At 36.3% G+C, this 21894-nt stretch overlaps 1 protein-coding gene across 1 annotated transcript in view; it reads left to right on the plus strand.

Moving 5' to 3' along the window:
- LOC109833557 (sodium/hydrogen exchanger 8) overlaps window positions 430–21894 on the plus strand; it is a 38733-nt gene continuing 17268 nt past the window's right edge. Inside the window, exons 1-14 of the mRNA XM_020401275.1 lie at window positions 430–712; window positions 3252–3302; window positions 3404–3495; window positions 4587–4664; window positions 4742–4899; window positions 6182–6283; window positions 6365–6482; window positions 6576–6628; window positions 6709–6774; window positions 15336–15380; window positions 16447–16502; window positions 17711–17895; window positions 20701–20754; window positions 20846–20953. Coding sequence (XP_020256864.1) covers window positions 538–712; window positions 3252–3302; window positions 3404–3495; window positions 4587–4664; window positions 4742–4899; window positions 6182–6283; window positions 6365–6482; window positions 6576–6628; window positions 6709–6774; window positions 15336–15380; window positions 16447–16502; window positions 17711–17895; window positions 20701–20754; window positions 20846–20953 — 1341 coding nt within the window. The 5' untranslated portion in view covers window positions 430–537. The remainder of the gene's footprint in view (window positions 713–3251; window positions 3303–3403; window positions 3496–4586; window positions 4665–4741; window positions 4900–6181; window positions 6284–6364; window positions 6483–6575; window positions 6629–6708; window positions 6775–15335; window positions 15381–16446; window positions 16503–17710; window positions 17896–20700; window positions 20755–20845; window positions 20954–21894) is intronic.

Consider the following 21894-nt stretch of genomic DNA (forward strand, 5'->3'; position numbering starts at 1 on the left):
CCCTGATTCATAGTGAATTTCTCGTATTGTTGCCCTGTGAACGTAGATCGAAGTTGGCCGACCGAAGTACGTAAATCTCGGTATTCTTTTTTCTTGATTGTAGTTGTTTTATATTTTGTTGATTGTGGGTTGGTTTTCAAGTTGCGCAGATCATAGTAGGCGGAGAAACTACAATTCCCCAATAATAATATTTTCATAAACAAAAAATAATAGATAATATTCGAAAATAGTAATCGTAAAAAATAAAACACCTGCTCATTGCAACAAATCAACTATTTTATTATATCCAGTACTGGATAGTTGATGGATGCTACATAAATTTTAAAATTACACAAAACGACAAAAGTAGAGGTTGAAAATTGAAATACGCAATTTTATTTAAACAAAAGAGGCAGTGTTTACTAAACCATCCCTGTAGTCTCTCTTAACCCCATCCTCTGCTACTAATGAATCACAAGAGGCCACAATTTTTGAGATCCGCTAGCTACTAAAGATACTCACTCTCTCTCTCTCTCTCTCTCATCTCTAAATTTTCCGATGGCGGAGGTGGCGCCTCGCGAGAGCGATGGAAGCCCAGGCGAGCCCTCGGACGCCGTGGTGTTTGTCGGGATCTCGCTCGTTCTCGGAATCGCTTCAAGGCACGTGCTTCGGGGGACTAGAGTTCCGTACACCGTCGCTCTTCTCATCATCGGCATTGTCATGGGATCTCTAGGTTAATTATTCTCTCTCTGTGTTTTTTGGATGTTAATTTGAGTACAACAGTAGTTTCTCTGTAATTAACTTGAGTTCCTTTGATTAAGTTGATATGGCAGTTTTATATTTTTGATGATTGATGTTTGGTTGTTAAGGCTTTTTTTGCCTTAATTATGTGATTTGTGAATTGACTTAAGGTTTCCGCCCCTTGTGAATTGCCTTAAGTAAACTGACGCCTGATGGCTTTTCAGACTTTAATGATGATTATTATTATTTCTTTTCATTAGAAATAGAGTTAAATTTTTGTGCCTAATTCTATCTGATAAGTTGATAATTCCTTCTGGTTGAAACAAGAAGTTTGCGATCTGCAAGTTAGAGTTTGTATTCGCGCTTGGCCTCTGTTTGCACCTGTTGGCTTTTGTATAGAAACAACTGCACTTCACACACACTTCTCCCTATTTGTCTCTTATAAGCTTATCATCAACTGAGAATTCAAGATCGAGGGACTCCGTGGCGGATAACTCAAGTGGACTTTTGAAGGGAATTTTTCATTTAGAACCTTGGATGACTCTATGTATGCACGTTGACTTAGCTAGGCATAGCCAATTGTGGAAGTATCCAGTTAACTCCACTAACCTACTTGAAGATGACGATTGATTGCCCATTTCTCCGAATGCAATTTGATGATTGGTGGAGGAAACTAGATGATCAAGCATTTGTGTTGCTATTGAACAAAACACGCGCACAGACACAAGCTTATCCTCTATCACTTTCCTTGACTTTGCAAAAGGCAAGATGATGGCTTGTTTTCTTAATTGCTTTGCTCAATAATGATACATTATCTACATCAATGTTTAAAAAAGCGGAAGCGCAAGCGCAAGGCGAAGTATTAGACCCTTTAATATAGCGAGGCTAAGCTTCAAAACATGAGACGTAAGCCTCATGAGTTTAAGCATTTTAATTTTAAAACCTGTAAAAAATAAAAATTATAAACATATAATAGATGGTAGTTGTATGATAATTTACAAATAGATACATTCATATCCTGATTGGTAAATAAGAACTAAATATGTGAGATATTGATGCACATCGCAATAAACTAAGCTACATGCATAACATATAATCTTATTTATACTCCAATGTTCATATTGAAGATACATAGGGGCACTTCAATATTAGTAAAAAATCTTTTCATATCTTCCTATCTTGTCTAAAGTGTGTGCTTCAAAAGGGAAGCGCTTTATGAAGCCACACACTTTCAGTTATGCTTTAAGCGATGATGCATAAGCTTTAATGGATAAATAACTTCACTCTTGAGTTTAGGAATGTTTACCTAACGAGTTTCAAAAAAGCTATTTCAAACATTGATCTGCATAAAGGGGATTTTAACATTGATCCAGAAGGTTAATAGGTGTCAATTAGGATTAAGGGAACATGATTGTCAAGCCTTGGGCCCCCGAGTCTGTCGGCACGATGTAAGCCGTGGGACCTATGCAGTGCAACACATAGTTTGACTCAATCCATTGTCAAAATTGATTAGTCAATGTTGCACTTGACTCCTTGGACTTACATTATAAATTATTCAATCACTCGATCAATATTCTATGTAGGACTAAATCTTGGGGTATCACCATCACTCAACCTTAATTACATGATGTTTCGTCGCGGCATGACAATTGATCCGTTTCAGTATCGCCACCAGGCGATGTGGACTCTAGAGGTGGCTCATGCGGGCTTCTACGGATGGCTCCCACCGCACTCGTACGATGTAGCTCTTAGTCCGGCATAGTAGCACTTAGCTTCATATTTTCGACTAGTTAACTGCTCTGATACTATTTGTCACACTCGGGGTTCGCGAGCCCATTGGCGAGATGTAAGCCATGAGACCCATGGAATGAAACACATGGTTTGGCTCAATCCACTATGAAAATTGACTAGTCAATATTGTACTTGACTCATTGGACTTACATTATAAATCATTCAGTCACTCAGTGAATATCCGATGTGGGACTAAATCTTGGGGTATCACAATGACTTAACTGTATAAAGAGTTGGAGTGACCCATGAAGGGCGTCCAAACCAAAGAACATTATTCTTAAACTCTACTCCAATATCATTGTTCATATCAAATTGACGATACACATGCAGATCATAAATAATACATCGTATATATTTGAAGTTCATGGTTAATACATCATTTCCGAGGCTGGCCATGAGTATTCCTTGTACCAAACATTTTAATCAGGAATGTTCTGCAGTGGCGATTCACAATACTATGTGGATGCGTCTTCCTATCATTATGTAGATGTTTAATTCTTTCTTTCTTCCGATTTATAAAGGAAATATCATATGTATTCAAACTTCAAAGTTCATCGTTAATAGACTATTTTGGGGGTAGGCTATGAATACCTTAGAACTGAACATTGTAACCAGGAATATTCTCCTAGGCTCTTCATGGGACTATGTGGATTATCTCTCATCCTATCATTATGTATATGTTTCATTCTTTTTCTCTTGTTTCCTTGTAAATGAAATTAAATAACTGAAATTCTTTACAGAATATGGAACAAGCCATGGATTGGGCAAAATTGGGGCTGGTATTCGCCTTTGTAAGTTTCCATATATAACTGTTATTTGGGGTCTGAAATTGCAAGCATGTGTTTCTTTTTCTGAAAGTATATCATATTTACTTGTTTCTGCTACTGTACAGGGGCAAACATTAACCCTGACCTTCTGTTGGCTGTTTTTCTTCCTGCTCTTCTTTTCGAGAGCTCCTTTTCTATGGAGGTGCACCAAATAAAGGTACATCACCAATTCTTTGAATGAAATGAAACCTGTTTTCTCTATCTTGAACCATTTATCGTGGCTTGAATATCATGTTTGTTAGTTTTTAAGTTTTGATTGTGCATGAGATGGAAAATGATGACCTAATTAATAGTTATGAAGCATTGCTAACTAAATTATGATTGAAACATTTGGAGATCAGAGGCTGGCTCTTAGAAATCCTTTCAAATCTTTTTATTGGACCATAGAGTTTTATGTATTAGGGCCATGACTGATGATCAAGTTTTATGTATTTTGGCCATGCCTGATGATCAAGTGGGGTTAATTTTATTCTAAGCACATTTTCCCTAAATGTTTACTCTGAGGACCTTTTCTACTTATATACTAATAATGGTTTGTTAAACATGGTTCTGGTCAAGATATAACTATACTTCCTTAATTTTGTTTGCATGTCGTTAAAGAGGTTCAGATAATATACTCTTGATATTTCTGTACCCTGTGCAAACTGTATTGTTTCAGCCATTTAAACTTCACTCCTAACAATTTCAGTTGATTATAAGTAATTTAACTAACAAATCTTAGTTATCCTAACAATGCTCGTGTAGAAACACAAATTTTACTTACCTAAACACTTAGAGGTTAACCTAATGAAATAAGACAAGCTGAACATTTTTAGGTTAGTTTAGCTGTCTTAAGAAGATCCTTCATAGCATGCCCAATCACCAGGGACCTGTCGCCAACAACTGACTAGGCTGAAATGAATGGTTGAATGATGACCTAGAACGGCTACATAGCTAAAGGTGGTTGGTTTGTTTTACGGGTTCATATAGAGGAGAGAAAGAGCTTACTTCATTTAAATGGAGATATACGGGACAAATGGAAACTGGAATGCAATGTTATCATGTGTTTCCCTTAATTGGATAAAAAAAAAAAAATTCTTATCCTGAGTATAATCCACCAGGACAATCTCTCATAGTCAATGTTCAATTTCTGGTGCCTCCTGTAGGAGATAAATTTCAATTAAAACCCCTGTTATGCCCTAGTGTATTCCTGAATTGATATGAAAACATTATGGCTCCTTACCAAAAGACATTCTTATAATGGTGCAGAGGTGCATTGGTCAAATGCTGCTACTTGCTGGGCCGGGCGTTCTTATATCAACCTTTTGTCTAGGAACACTTCTGAAGGTATGGCTTTAAGGGTTAATTGCCCCTTAGCTTCAAAAATTGTGAATGATTAATGATTACTGTAAATTAAACCACAGGTCGCTTTTCCCTATGGCTGGACTTGGAAGACATCATTGTTGCTGGGGGGGCTTCTTAGCGCTACAGATCCTGTTGCTGTTGTGGCTTTACTGAAAGAACTTGGAGCTAGTAAAAAGCTGAATACAATTATTGAGGGAGAATCGTTGATGAATGACGGGTATGTTACTTGTTTTCTATCATCTAAGTTCTTACTGTGTACAAGTTATGGAACCCTTTCTCACATGCTAAAAGTTTTCTTTGCTTTGTAATGTTATTTTTGTAAATTTGTCAAGGCATGATCTTGTGAGTTCCCTATGAATACTCATTAAGCGGTAACCTTGCTGCCTATCAGTTATGCTGTGCTCTTCAATCCTTGGCAGGACATATTATTTACTAAATACCTTAAACATGCTTATATAATATCTGCACATTCATTTTCTTTATGTTTTGTTCTTGAATTTCAGATAAATATTACAAAATTACATGTCCAATCGAATCATGAAGGTAGTACCAAGGATGTGATTGGCATAAGTGGATCCTGTTTGCATTCTCTAATTTGTTGTGGCTTCCACCCTAACTTGTGGTCAATCATTCATGATAACTTGCTAAATGGGCTCACCAAAATTTGATTGGTAATTGTTCCAGGGAGCCTGACAAGGTGACTTTTTTGTATAGAAAAGGCCACCTCTTTAAATTTACGTATTATGGAATGGGTAGTACCTTAAATCTGTATTTGGTATTTGTAAAAGTAGTTGTTTACCTACCTTGGATAAAGGTGTAAAATACAATGTAAAATCAATATATATTCCTCTATAATAATGGGAGGATTCAAGATTCATTATTCATGCTACAGTAAATTAATGTAGCGTAGGAGGGAACTGTAGCGCTTAAAGCATTACTGTAGCATTAGCACTGTAACTCAGGCGGGATACTGTAGCATTTAAAGTTGTTGCTGTAGCACTGACAAAGCTGTATTTAAATACAGAATTACTGTAGCAGAAATAAAAAATGGAGGCCGTGCTTTGCACGGGGTGCACACTAGTTCATAAATATTGAACGCATCCTGAGGCAACTCATTAACTTCATCATTCTTAGAATAGAAAACTGTACATTCATGTCTAGTGTATTTAATGTGTATCACCAGAAATAAAAATCCAATAGATTAATGGGTTTGAATGCCCATGTTAACATGTTATTTTTATTGAGATTGGATCCAAAGTGGATCCTACAAATTTAACATCGATGAGTAGGTCTTTGAACCCTAACCAATCTGACCATCAGGGCCTCCTAGCTGGAGCTGCCTAAAACCTGAGGAAAAACAAGACCGGTATATTATTAATTTTTGTTTAAGGAGATGAATATAATTACTGGTATTTACTTCATGTATATTCCATTAAGTCAGTGACTTATTGCACATTCGAGTGCTTGTCAGATGTGACAGAAGTTTGCTATTGTTGCAGTACTGCCATTGTTGTCTATACTTTGTTCTACAAAATGGCTCTTGGACGGAGCTTCAGCCCAGGAGAGATCATAAAATTTCTGTCTCAAGTTTCACTGGGAGCGTATGTAACTGATTCTTTTTCTGCCGTATAGTAACCAACAGAGCATGATGATACTAATTATGGTCTTTTCTTTTTGCACAGTGTGGCTGTGGGTGTAGCGTTCGGAATAGCATCTGTATTGTGGCTGGGCTTTATCTTTAACGACACAGTCATAGAGATTACATTAACTCTTGCTGTTAGCTATATTGCTTACTTCACTGTAAGATATCCTTGTTCGTGATGTTGTACTCTTTTTCTAGTTTTCTTCCGTATTTCTATATTGACCCATAATCACTGTTATTTTGAGTCTCAGGCTCAGGATGCAGCAGAAGTTTCAGGTGTCTTGACAGTGATGACTTTAGGAATGTGAGTGGGTATTGTCTGGCTGACTGTGTTTTAAATGGATTTGCACAATCCTTCATTATGCCTATACTTTGCATGTGCAGGTTCTATGCTGCAGTAGCTAGAACAGCTTTTAAGGGTGATGGGCAAGAGAGTCTGCATCACTTTTGGTAAGCAGATATTTTTCCTTGTCACTTACCACACAAGTGAAATATTATGGAATACTGGAATATGCTTCTTATCTTTATCTATGTAAACTGTATTTTTATCTTTGGTAGTACAGGGGTTTTTGATTGGATATTTTGTTGTACATTCTTGAGTTGTTTAGCTTGTAAACATTTTACATTGTATCATACTGGTGTACCATCTCTTATATCTTGAGCAACAGTAGAGCAGGTTATGCTATTCTCCCTAATTATTTTTTCATCTTCATGAGAGTTCTACTTCATTTGCAACTTGATCTTTTTCAGCAGTTGAAACTCGAAAGAAGTGTAGTTTTTAAATAATTGTCTAGATTTGAGCAGCCTTATTTTTCATGATGTAAAATTTTACTTTAAGATGTTAGAAGAGTTTTAAGTTGATAGAAAAAGGTTGAGTTCTTGGATCATAATCGATAATTTCCAGACAGAAAATGCTAGACAAAAAAAAAGAGATGCTAAAGAAGTATTGCTGTTGCTTATCCTCCTTTTGTTGTTGTTGTTCTCTCTTTCTGTGTGTGGACGTATGCATGTGGTGTTAGATCTACATCATAAAACTTGAGATCTAAAACCATATAGCCATGATTAATTCAAAGAGATTAACAAATAATCAAAAGAGCGGAAGCTTATACCTGAATCCATGGATGAAATCTTGATTTGGGTTTTGGATCTTCTAACCTTAGGGTTCTCTCTAAAACCGAATTTCTCTAGCTAGATGGGGGTCTAGAGAATTAGAGAATGTAACCCTAGGTTAGGGACCATAACCCCTTATTTATAGATGTTGTACTTTTGTAATTTAGCCCCTCAATAAATTACAATTACAACCTGGTATCTGCACATATGACCCCATGATTATATTTAAATACCCATTAACCCAACTTAATTGATCACTTTAGTGGGTTATCCTGAAAGATAGCAATACACATTGATTAATCATATGTGCCCACAAATAGATTTATTAGATTAAATCCAACAATCTCCCACTTGGGCACCATATGATTCCTTAAATTGTGTATAACCTTATGAGCTCAAAAATTGCTATCACTGAAAAGGTATTTCCGAACAATCTCGTCCATTGACTATATCAATATAGGATCAAAGCGGCCTTCGTCACATTTATCGTGACTCGACCCATCAATGGTCACATATACCAATACAATCAAACGACATAGATCAATCATGGATGTGCAGCATGAAAATTACATGTAATGTGATCAGTACATGTCTATTTTCAACTGGTCCTCCTTAGTGAGGTCAAAACCAAACATAATGTAACAGAGTGTCTTAACTGAATACTTTATTCTGATCAGACAATACAACCAAACATAAAGCACCACAAATACAAACTCCCACTAAAACATAATATCCTCAAATAATACCACACCCATATGAGCAGTATGCTCATGAAAGACCTTAGGTGGCAATCCCTTAGTAAGAGGATCAGCTATCATGGAGTTTGTCCCAATGTGCTCTATGGATATCTGTCCACTCTGTACCCTTTCTTTCACAACCAGGAACTTAATGTCAATATGTTTTGACTTAGTTGAGCTCCTGTTGTTATTGGAATACATTACTGCAGATTTATTGTCACAATATAACCTTAGTGGTCTTTCAACATTTTCCAAAATGCGCAGTCCCGTGACAAAATTTCGCAGCCATATTCCCTGATTGGATGCCTCATAGCAAGCTACAAATTCTGCTGCCATAGTGGAGGAAGCTACTAGTGTTTGTTTGACACTTTTCCATGATATAGCTCCTCCTGCTAACATATAAATGTAGCCTGATGTAGACTTCCTGCTATCTTGGCATCCAGCAAAATCAGAGTCCGAATACCCAATGACCTCTAATTTCTCTGATTTTCTGTATGTGAGCATGTAATCTTTTGTTTTCTGAAGATACCTCATAACCCTTTTGACTGCTATCCAATGATCCATACCAGGGTTGCTTAAGTATCTGCCTAACATCCCAACAATGTACGCAATATCCGGACGCGTACATACCTGAGCATACATTAGACTTCCTACAGCCGAAGCATAAGGAATCTTCTGCATTTCCTGAATTTCAAGGTTACCTTTAGGGCACTGATTGAGACTAAACTTGTCTCCTTTAGCAACAGGGGTGTCACCTGGTCTGCAATCTTGCATGCCAAACCTTTTAAGTACCTTATCGATATAGCTCTTTTGTGATAATCCAAGAATACCCCGAGAGCGATCTCGATGTATCTGGATCCCTAATATAAAAGAGGCGTCCCCAAGATCTTTCATCTCAAAATTCTTTGATAGAAATCTCTTGGTTTCGTGCAACATGCCTATATCATTAGTGGCAAGCAAGATGTCATCCACATACAGAACCAGAAAAATATACTTACTCCCACTGAACTTGTGATATACACAGTCATCAACAATGTTCATCTCAAAACCGAACGAGATAACTATTTGTTGAAACTTATGATACCATTGACGAGGAGCTTGCTTGAGTCCATAGATGGATTTCCTTAATTTGCAAACCATATTCTTTGGGTCTCCTGACACAAAGTTTTCTGGTTGCACCATATAAATCATCTCATCAATGTCTCCATTGAGAAATGCAGTCTTAACATCCATCTGATGTAACTCAAGATCATAATGAGCAACAAGTGCCATGATTATTCTGAAAGAGTCTTTCGATGAAACCGGAGAGAAAGTCTCTGTATAATCAATGCCTTCCTTTTGAGTATAGCCTTTAGCCACAAGACGCGCCTTATACCTCTCCACATTACCGTTTGCATCCCGCTTGGTTTTAAAAATCCATTTACAACCAATTGGTTTTGCACCTTCTGGCAATGGGACAAGTTCCCAAACCTTATTGTCTTGCATAGACTTATACTCTTCATTCATGGCATCAATCCACTGTTGAGAGTTAGAACTTTTCATGGCCTGAGAGAAGTTGATTGGATCATCTTCTAACATTCCACTACTTTCCTCATGTTCTTGGAGAAATACAATATAATCATCCGGAATAGCATTTCTCCTTTCTCTCGTGGATCTCCTTAATGGCACTGGTTCTTGAGGTTGTTGAGTTTGTTCTTCTGGAACAGGGAGTTGTTCAACATTATCATCTTGAGGTTCCGGATTTACTTCTTGAGCAACAACAGGTATAGGAACCTGAATATTGTCAAAAGTAACTGTATGGATTGGATCTGAAGCCAATTCCTCCTCAAAACTAATGTCTCTAACCTTATTTCTCCCCCCAAACTCAACATCCTCAAAGAATGTTGCTGTTCCCGTCTCAAAAATATTCCTTATAGTGGGATCATAAAACTTATAGCCCCTAGAGCGATCAGGGTACCCAATAAAGTAGCTGCTAACTGTTTTGGAGTCCAATTTCTTTTCATTTGGCCTATAAGGCCTTGCCTCAGCTGGACATCCCCAAATATGTAAATGCTTTAAACTGGGCTTTCGACCAGTCCAAAGCTCATAAGGTGTTTTAGCAACTGCTTTACTTGGTACTCTATTCAGAATGTAAGCTGCTGTCTTAAGTGCTTCTCCCCAGAGTGACTCTGGTAAAGAAGAATGAGCAATCATACTTCTTACCATATCCTTAAGAGTCCTGTTTCGTCTTTCAGCTACACCATTCATGCTAGGTGAACCCGGCATAGTGTACTGTGGGACGATACCGCATTCCTCTAGGTATCTAGCAAATGGTCCTGGACGTTGTTCACCTGAACCATCATATCTACCGTAGTACTCACCACCACGATCAGATCTGACGGTTTTAATTCTTCTGTTGAGTTGATTCTCAACTTCAGCTTTATAGGCTTTGAACATGTCCAGAGACTCAGATTTTTCATGAATAAGATATAGGTGCCCATAACGTGAGTAATCGTCTATGAATGATATAAAATATTGTTGACCATTCCAGGATTCCGTAGGGAATGGCCCACAAATATCCGTATGTATCAATTCTAAGACATCCGAAGATCTGTTGGCACCTAATCTCTTCACTTTGGTCTGTTTTCCCTTGATACATTCAACACATACGTCGAAGTCCGAAAAATCAAGGGAATCCAAAATGCCATCAGACACAAGACGCTCAACTCTACCTTTTGAGATATGACCTAAGCGCTTATGCCATAATGTCGCCGAATTTTCCTTATTTAATTTACGCTTAGTACCACGTGATTCCACATGCAAGGATTCATTGTAAGAAGCAATTGTATCAAGCAAATATAGGTTGTCATAAATACTCAAGTAACCGGTTCCCACAACATTTGAATTAAAAGATAAACTGAATTGACTGTTTCCAAATGAACAAGAATAACCTGATTTGTCCAATACAGAAACAGAAACCAAATTCCGTCTAAAAGACGGTACTACAAAAGTATCTTTTAAATCCAAATAATAACCAGTTCCTAACAACAACCTAAAGTGCCCAATTGCTTCCACATCTACCGATTGTCCGTCGCCCACAAAGATGTGTCTTTCAACATCACTTGGCTTTCGGTAGCTCAGGCAACCCTGCATAGAAACACTTATGTGAGTAGTAGCACCAGAGTCTAACCACCAAGTGTTTCTAGGTACTGAAGCTAAATTAACCTCAGAACAGACCAAAGCAAGGAACGTACCCTTATTATCACGCCAGGCGTGATATTTTGTACAGTCCTTCTTTACATGTCCAGGCTTCTTACAGAAGAAACAACCCTGATTATCCTTATGTTGTTTCTTCTCAACTGGACCCTTAGCAGCTTCCTTATCATTCTTCCTTTTCTTGCCCTTATCCTTAGAGGCATAGGCCAAATGAGCACTTTCTGTCTTATCTTGCTTCAACCTGTCTTCTTCTTGCACACAGTATGAAATGAGCTCATTTAGAGTCCATTTCTCCTTTTGACAGTTATAACTGACCTTAAATTGGTTAAACTGTGCAGGAAGAGACAACAAAACCAGATGCACTAATAACTCGTCACAAAGATCGAGTTTAAGTGCCTTAAGCTTTGAAGCAATATGAGACATTTCCATAATGTACTCCCTGATATTTCCTTTGCCCTTATACTTCATTGAAATCAAGCGAGCTAAAAGCGTGCTTGTTTCTACCTTATCGTTTTTCGCAAAACGCTTCTCAATTTCGGCAAGGAAATCTTTAGCCTTAGTAATCCCTTCGGATTCTATGCCCCTGAAGGCTTCCGGAACGCCGCGCTTAATGATCATAAGACTCATGCGATTTGAACGCTCCCACTTCTCATGCTCCTTCTTTGCATCAGGAGTGCTATCCGCATTGAGAGGTTGGGGTTGTTCAGTTCTTAATGCATAGTCAAGATCCATGCAGCCAAGAACAATTAATATGTTCTCTTTCCAAACCTTGAAGTTTGTCCCATTTAGCATGGGAATTGAGTTGATGTTAGCAGAAATTGTTGCAGCAGATGCATTAGCTGAAATAAAACAAAAATGCTCACATCAATAACCATAATCAATAAAATTCAAATAATGACAATCCCCATCCAAGATACCGGCACAACATTAATATCAAGTCTTTGGACAGTAATATTAACTTGTAAGTGATACCTTGTTGCAATGATCAAACATTGACAATAACTCATGTCAAATAATGAAACTATCTTTGGATCGATTCATTATTCACATGTAAACCTTATAATTGTCACACGCTTATCATCGCAGATGTGTATACAGTCTAAATAAATATTAACCTTCCTTTGGGCCGATTAAATATTTACACGAAAGCATACACACAAACATCTCACATTCCTCATGAACAATCTACACAAGAGAGGTTACTTTGGCAACTTCTTGTTTCAATTAATCAATTGGAGTGAGAGACAACCTTAATACCTTAGTGTCATAATATTTGAATTAAATAATTGATTAAAAACCAAATTAGATTTAAATTAAAAAGTTTTAATTTAAATCAACTGAATTTCCAAAAACTTAATTGGGGTCTCACAGCTTAATTAGGGCCCATAACTTAATTGAATAAATTAAGTATACCAAAGTGGACCCATGAAAAGCCGAGGCTTAACCATAATGAACACGAAGTTCCCTTAACTTCGAACGCGAGGTTCGACTGTATTGAGTACGAGACTCACTTAAGCACGAACGCGAGGTTCGTCTGAAAATGAACGAACGCGAGGTTCGTTTGATAAAAGAACGCGAGGTTCAACTTGGGAACGAACGCGAGGTTCGTTTAAAAAATGAACGCGAGGTTCGACTGAAGTACGAACGCGAGGTTCGTCTGAAGTACGAACGCGAGGTTCGTCTGAAGTTCGAACGCGAGGCTCGACTGAAGCACGAACGCGAGGTTCGTCTGAAGTACGAACGCGAGGTTCGTCTGAAGTACGAACGCGAGGTTCGTCTGAAGTACGAACGCGAGGTTCGTCTGAAGTACGAACGCGAGGTTCGTCTGAAGTACGAACGCGAGGTTCGTCTGAAGTACGAACGCGAGGTTCGTCTGAAGTACGAACGCGAGGTTCGTCTGAAGAACGAACGCGAGGTTCGTTAAAAAAATTGAGCTTGACGCTCACCTGAGTTGAACGCGAGGTTCACCTTAGAACGAACGCGAGGTTCGTTAAAATTGAGCTTGACGCTCACCTGAGTTGAACGCGAGGTTCACCTTAGAACGAACGCGAGGTTCGTTGAGCGCGAAGCTCGGTTAAAATTGAACGAACGCGAGGTTCGTTTGAGGTAACCACCTCCTTAATTTTCGCCATGAACCCTTAGGGTTTCAAATTGAAACCGCCGCCGACAAACCCAAAAAACCTTTGATTTTTATTTTCAAAACAGATCCAGAATTGGAAAAAATTGAAGGAAAAATCAAAGAAAAATCCAAAAAATTCCCAAAAGTTACTGTTCACCCGAAAAAAATACTTTACTGTTCATCCGAAAAAAAAATTCGTTACTGTTCATCCGAGAACATTACTGTTCATCCGAACCCAAAAATTGAATCTTTAACCAGAGATTTAAGATCAAAAACCCAATAAAACTTAAATCCCTAAGAATTAATCAAGGTGGCTCTGATACCACTTGTTAGATCTACATCATAAAACTTGAGATCTAAAACCATATAGCCATGATTAATTCAAAGAGATTAACAAAATCAAAAGAGCGGAAGCTTATACCTGAATCCATGGATGAACCTTGAGATGGGTTTTGGATCTTCTAACCTTAGGGTTTCTCTAAATCCGAATTTCTCTAGCTAGATGGGGGTGTAGAGAATTAGAGAATGTGGTGGGTTGGGTGGGTGGGGGTGCGGGTGGAAGCAACTTTAGTATTCTTAGGAAATACTATCTTAGTTATGCCCACCTACAAAACTCTATTATGTGCCATTAATTTGAACGATCCACTCCATTCTTTTTGATTTACATGTATTAATGGTCTACAATAAAAAATTAGGCACGTGTTTTCACAACTCTTACATCTAGTGGTTTTAAAATTGGTGGGTTGGGTGGGTGGGGGTGCGGGTGGAAGCAACTTTAGTATTCTTAGGAAATACTATCTTAGTTATGCCCACCTACAAAACTCTATTATGTGCCATTAATTTGAACGATCCACTCCATTCTTTTTGATTTACATGTATTAATGGTCTACAATAAAAAATTAGGCACGTGTTTTCACAACTCTTACATCTAGTGGTTTTAAAATGGCTACGTTACCAAATTGGTATTTTTTTTGTAACCCCTCTTAATCAGTTTGGTATTAAAAGTTTCTTTGGCGACTTTTTGGTATTAAAAGTCCACTTCTACTATCAGGCATTTTTCTTTGCCACTGGTGAAATTATGGGAAAATTTCAATTTCAAACACATTTATAGTGAAAAAACTATGTTTTCATTCAACTAAGTACTAACAATCACCCTACTAACCATCTACATCTTCAAAATCACATGGAAGTCAAGAAGTCTACAATTTTATATGCGCCACGTCATCTAAGTCCAGCCACATCAATTAAACAAAGCCATATTAGCTTTTTGATAACCCTGAAATTAAGTCGTGTGAGGTCAGATGCAATTTTCCCGTCAAGTTTTTCACCAGAGGCGAAAAAAGATGTCTAATTGCACAATTGACGTACTTTTAATACCAAAGAGTTTATGTTGTTAACATCAGATCATCTGATTTTTTTTGGGTTTTGTATGTTGAATATGATTTACAGGTTAAATTTTATTTTCATTCTTTTTTAGTGGTTTGTAAAATTTCCTGTTTGTATAATATCAAATATTTGGAAGTAAAAACGAAAGGACGTGTAAAATTCATGCTTTTCTGTTAGAGGATTATGTTGCGAGCAGGTTGTGTCTTCCTTCAACTTGAAAAAGTATTCAACATGACAAATGTAGGTGAATAACAATATCTTGAGTTGTGATTATGATTATTTAGTGGAACCATGTGCATTTGGTTAAAAAGCCTTTCTGTACTCTACTTGGCTGAATTTTTCAAGTAACTATTATTGTTATAACTCTAGTTTATCTGTAACTTTCTAAACATGAGGAGGTAGAGGTCTTTGCAAATTATATTACATAGATTTCTGATAGCTATTAATGCATATATCTTTTTCAGGGAAATGGTCGCCTATATTGCTAACACTCTTATTTTCATCTTAAGGTACACTATAGTCCTTCCAACCTCGTCCAGTTGTGATTTTAATTTTTTATCAGTTCTGTTATGATCTGAAGTCCATTGGTGCATCAATTGCATTATTATGTAGAATGATTGATGCAAGTAACATTTATAATTTGAGTTTCATTATGTGCTTTAAGTACAATGATATAAACTTGCTTTAAGGTGCGTAATTCACGAAATTGTCTGATTAATCAATGAAAGCTAATAAGACACCTGGAGGGAGGGACTAATTCTAGATCATTGTCTAAACACTTCAAACCCTTGTGTTGTAACTCTTTGGATGTTGGGTTTGAAAACTTCCTGACCTGTGACAGTAAGTTCCTTCGGCCCAAATTTGATACATGGCAGCATGGGTAAGATGCATATGACTTTTGTTTTTGAGCCATGTAGATATGTAGATTAGCATTGACAGAAATCATTTTCAAAGTGGTTCCATGTGATCATATTTTAATGTGAAGACTTGTATCTTCATGTATTGAACCAACCTCTTGTCGTTGAAACCCTGATTGTAGGCATCCACAATGCTTATCTTTATGTCCGCTGTGTGGAACGCTTAAAATTAAATTTGAACTAATTATGAGTTCTACTTCCTATATGTCAAGTGCGTAAAACAGATATGTAGAATAGTTAGTTTGTTACATCTATGTTTTGGGGACATAAATTGAAGCTCAAAACTATTTGACCATGCTTTGACAGTTGTTAACTCTTCCTCGCCATTTTTGGTATTATTCAATATTCACCTAATGATTGCTGATTTATTAGCCACTATTCATCCATTCTGCACACTCATCATGAAATGATCTAGGCAGCACAGAGGAAATCTGGTGATTCTACCATAGGGCTTTTTTGGTATGAAATAGGAGAATCTGTTGGAAATTGGAATAGGTGTATTAAATTCCTGATCTCTTTTCTTCTACCACTTCCATTTTGTAAATACGATGTGTTTGTATATCACATTTTAGAACTCTCTATCCTTGCTTGAATGAGACTCTTCTAAATTTATCTGTGGTGCAATTTTCTCATTCTTAATATATTTTTTGCTTGTCAGTGGCGTGGTTATTGCAGAAGATATTCTTAACAACTATGATCACTTTCAAGGACACGGTACTTTTGCTAAGCTTAACTTTCTTGTTAATAATATTATGGCTCACTTTCAGATGCTTTAGTTTCCATCAAATATTACTTTTTCTTGGACTTTTTAACTTCGGAACAAAAACGAATGGAGTAGCCTTACGAGACTTGTGCAAAACTGGATCCATATTATTGTCAATATAACCAAGTTGTTTCTAACTGTCAATTATTCACATTTAAAATCCTTCTCTAGTGTTGTAACACCTCCAAAGATGTGAAAAGTCCAGCACGTGATAAATGTTAGAAGGTCTTGATTACACCCCAAATGATACTGAATAGTGCCACATGTGATATGAGATAAAGAAAATTCTAATTATAATAATTCCTACAAAATTGAAAAATCTTAGCTAGTAATTTTGAAGAAGGAATCAATTAAATGCTTGTAGTTGACCCTGATAGAGAAATATATCATGTTGGGCAAAGGTGAATATGTGATGCAAAAACTAAAATAATCTACATTTTGACTTTTAATAGAAAGTGTATAATCAAACCCTTTATACAATATACTGGTAAGTAGTAGTGGTTGTCTATCCATCCCTTCTATGCGTAGACAACGAGAGTTGGATTATGAATAAATATTTCTCATCTCTGATAAATTTTCTCTCCTAAATTTTCCCAATCCCTATATTTTGATACGATAGAAACACAAACTTATGCTCAATTGCCATATCAATATGCCAATACCATATATTCCATGTTTTCTGGAAATAAATGATTTTGGGCGTGTTGGTTTTGGCAGGGATTATTTTAAGGTAAAATTTCATACGAAGATTAAAAACCACATAGAATCTCAGAAAGATGCATTTTCAACATAAACCCATCTACATCTATTTGTTCACCAGATGACTAGTCAAAAATAATGAGTCATGAAATATTGCTTTCAGTTAACTATGTATAGTTCCTGGATGCAGAATTTCAAATAATCAGACCATAGTTCCTTATTTCTTCCAAGAAATGTAAGTTTATTGTGTTAATTATCTCATTTATCAACTTCATATAATGTAGAAAAAATACTTCTCCATCTGGGAGAACTGCACATGCATTTTGACTATTTTGCGCAATTTGCTATTGCTCATCTTGTAATTGACCGATACTTCTGGAACTCAGTTTTACTTCATTTTCACTTCGAAATTATTCTGAGATTATACATTTTTATATGTATATTTCTTTACCTTTTTCAGGAAGTTCATGGGGCTATCTTATTCTTCTCTATGTTTTTGTTCAGTGCTCTCGAGTGATAGTTGTTAGCATATTATATCCATTCTTGAGATATTTTGGCTATGGTTTAGAATGGAGAGAAGCAATTATTCTTATGTGGTCAGGATTGAGAGGAGCAGTTGCATTGTCGTTGTCTCTATCAGTTAATGTATGTTTCCTTTTTCTTTCATCTGTTTTCCTTCTAATGTTTGCTCTTATTTGTACTTTCAGTTCGGGTATTCTCTCTAGTACCAGATCCTTAGTAAGGAAATAGTTGGTTTATGATTTCCATAAATATACAAAATTTTGAAGTATCATGGAAAAAAGTTGTCAAAATTTACTGTAACTTTCAATAGAATGCATTTAAATGGGTTCATGTGAGTAAGAAAGAAATCATGTTTATTAATTTGATCGGTTGTTTGATAATGAAAATTACTATAATCTTCATCTCAAGAAGGATAGTACTGTTGGTGAATATCTTTTCTTCAAGCTCTTCATGTCTACTCTACGCTCTCAATTGCAAAATAAGTTGGCCAATTTCTTTCTTGGATTAGTCACAAATTGTGTTTCTTGGGTACTGATATGCAGACATGGACGCTAACCGTCAACACCCATCAAATTCTGAACAGTACACATGATGTGCTTGTCCAATGTGTGTGCCAAACACACATCTAACACAACACCATTTAATGATAGAAGTGTCCATCAATGACATTTTCTTTCAAATCTGATGTCCTATCTATTTCGTTCTTGCATATTAGGTGCTTCATATTTAGTCTATTTTTTCCTCGATTATCTTTTCTACCCTTATTTAGTCTGGAGAAGCATAACGTGCAAAGTAGGTATAATCTGTCTATGAAAATGACTAAAAGGTTAATGAAAAGCCACTCGCAAATTATACAAATATTTTCGTTGTTTAGTATTATTATCCAAATCCTTTTCCCTCAATTTGTGATCTGTTATGGTTCTTATGGAAGCAATTCCGATCTGAGAGTCACTACAATGAAGTGGCTTAATTTTTTGACTAACTGTATACTATGGCAGTTCATTAGTTCATGCCAGATTCCTAGTTATGAACTATGGGGAAGAAATGGGTCCTTCAGCAGAACCTAACAGGCAAGTTGGTGGGTAGGGAAACCTGCTCCATTAATCATGCAGCTGAAACTCTTCCACTTGTGTGCAAGCACAGGAGCAGGAGTTACATGTTTTACTAGTTGAAATTGCCTTATCTCAGAGCGTAAGTGTAAGCTAAAGATTAATACCGAAACAGTCCTCTTCGTTAGTTCTAGTTGTTAAGTAAAATGCGGTTTATGGATATATCTGCATGGGTAGGTGCTTGCAAGATCACATGGAGATATAATGAAAACATAGAAAGATCTAGAATCACCTAAAGCAATAAGTGACCTTGAAAGGATGCATGCAATGGAGGAATGATAGGAACAGTCTTCAACATGTTGGAGTGTAAACTATTTGGTGAAAAGATCCAAAAGCAGTTATGTAAGCTTTAAAAATCTTAAATGTTGTTTATTTTATGTGATTTAAATAAATTAGGACTTAGTTATTATGGCCTGAACCTTGTCAAGCCACATTTAACTTTGTCTACATATGCATTCTGATTAGTTGAAGTTTAATGCAATCTGTATTATTGTTTTTTAAATGTTAAAGAATTTTATAGGAGAATCTTGATCACATTCTCTAAGATTATTGTAGAGTAGTTTTTGTTGGATGTAAAATTAGAGATCACAGATTTGAACAGCTTTTTTGTTTTGTCCGTTTAGTTTGTTTTGTTGGCCACTTGATGCATATATAAGGTAACTCAAAAATAATATAGTTTTGGGTTTTAGGCACTCTAAGTGGTCTTAATCAATGTCCCTGGAGGCTCAGAGTGGCTTTTAAATTTGAATGATCTAGTCTCCATCTCTCTCTGAATATGTGTATGCATGCGATTGCTTGGGCTGTGTGCTCGTGTTTGCACGTAACTTTAATCATATAGTTAACTTCTAACTGCAATTCATGTATTTTAACTGGTCTTGAAATTTTATTTCTAGCATAAATGTGAAATATTAATCGTAATTGTGTGAATTTTTTGGGTTCATCTTCATAAATGCGTGCATACATAAGTGCATAGATATGCTCATACATGCATACATATACACATATATACACTGTCCACACACAGGACTAATTACTGTCAAGGAAATAAGCAAGGCAGTTTCTATTTGTTTGATAAAAATGAATTTAGAAAATCCCAACAAAACCTATGAGTCAGAAAAGAGTCCCCAATCTAAATTTGATAAATTATTCTGAGTGTTCTGCGAGAGCTCTGGATTTCTTTGAGCTTGAGTCCAGATTCCTCAAATTTTAAATCTTGTACGATCTGACAAGCCATTGCTATGCATATCTGACTGATCGAAAGGGAGGCTTCCTTATTTGAGAACTATGAGAGACCTTAATTTTGAGAATTTTAAGAAAGTGGACCTAACCCGGTATAAATTTTCATATATGATAACCATAAGAACCTTAATTTTGTTGTAATACATGATCAAGTAGGGAAATCTTCTTAAGAAAAATCAAGTAAAATAGAATATCAGAAAATATTATAATACATACCTGTCTGATACTAGTTGCTAATTTCCATCACATCTTAATGATACGTGTAGTCACAAGAGTATCTAGAATTTTTATTCATTTTATTTCTTTCTTTTATTATATACCATCTGTTCTTGCTCATCTCCCTTTCACTCAGGCATGCGGGTTTTTTTAATATATATATTTATAATGAAAAATGAAGTTCGATGAACCTTGCACATTGTTTTTCTGTGTTAAACTATGTACGACGAGGCTTGCATATATCCCATACGGCAAGCTTTCAGTTTTCTTTTCAATATGTAATATTTAATGATACATTGAATATCATTTATTTTATTCTTAGTTGACTTTAAAATGCCAAGTTGTTTTGTACTATTCTGTGCAGCAAGCTAGTGGTAAGCATACCAAATCGGACCTCACACCAGAAGTAGGAACACTGGTATGTATTCGTTTCGGAGCAGGTTGTGAAGAATTTTGTCAGTTTCTGTTATGTAGAGACCATGATATCTGATTATATGAATTTTCTGCAGTTTGTTTTCTTTACTGGTGGCATAGTGTTCCTGACTCTTATTGTAAACGGGTCAACAACTCAGTTCGTCTTACGTCTGTTGGGTATGGACAAGCTGTCAGAAACTAAGGTTTGGGCATTACCGTGTTATATAGATTGGTTTTGTTTATGTTTATAATTCAACAATGGTAATTTTTTCCATGAGGAGTTTGTTTGTTCAGATAATACTTTTAAATGAAAAAGCATGAGAGAAAATCTAATGTATACAATGGTTTTCTTTAGTTGACTTTAATATTTAAAGTGATCATAGAATGCCAACTTTTCTTGCTGTGCTTAAAATCAAAACAAAATATTTCGAAGTTTCTTGCCTATCCCTCGATTTAAATTGATCAATTGTATATATAAAATGCATATATTTATTTATGTATCTTTGTGGTTCTTGTTATGTTATATGTGCCAACCTGTCTGGCTGTCTGTCAGCTGCTTCTGAGGAGGTCCGTGTTCTGTTTCATTATCCTCCTTTTAGTGTAATAATCAATAGTTCGATACTCCACTTATTTTTCCAAAGAAAAGTATATTGAGTAAAATTTTCAAGGAGCACTAACATGACAATAATCCCTTTAGGTTTGCAAAGCAGTAGCTCTAGATATCAAAACAAATCAAATTAAAATGTAAAGACTTATTATGTTACAAAATGTTTGTTTTGAGACAATACATCCGGAAAAAAATCAGAACTATTGTGTGATCTTGTTGGCAGTAATGCTCATAAAGATACAATATGCCACAATTCGAGACAATTGGGCCAAGATGAGAATGCCATAAACGGAACTTGAGACAGAACTAAGGCGAAAAGATGATGAATCTCAGGAAGACACCACTGCACCATGGTACATGAGGTTACTTCAAGCCAAGTAAATTAACTTTCCTGGCACTATTCGTAATCACAACCCTTCTCCGTGGATCTTGGACAATCACAAAGAGTGGTGAATGCAACTTGAACCCTAAACCGGTTTAGATAGAAAACCAACAGTCAAAACCTAGACCAGTTTCCAGTTTAGATAGAAACCAACA

This window comes from Asparagus officinalis, chromosome 3 (assembly GCF_001876935.1).
Source record: "Asparagus officinalis chromosome 3, Aspof.V1, whole genome shotgun sequence".
Lineage (NCBI taxonomy): Eukaryota > Viridiplantae > Streptophyta > Magnoliopsida > Asparagales > Asparagaceae > Asparagus > Asparagus officinalis.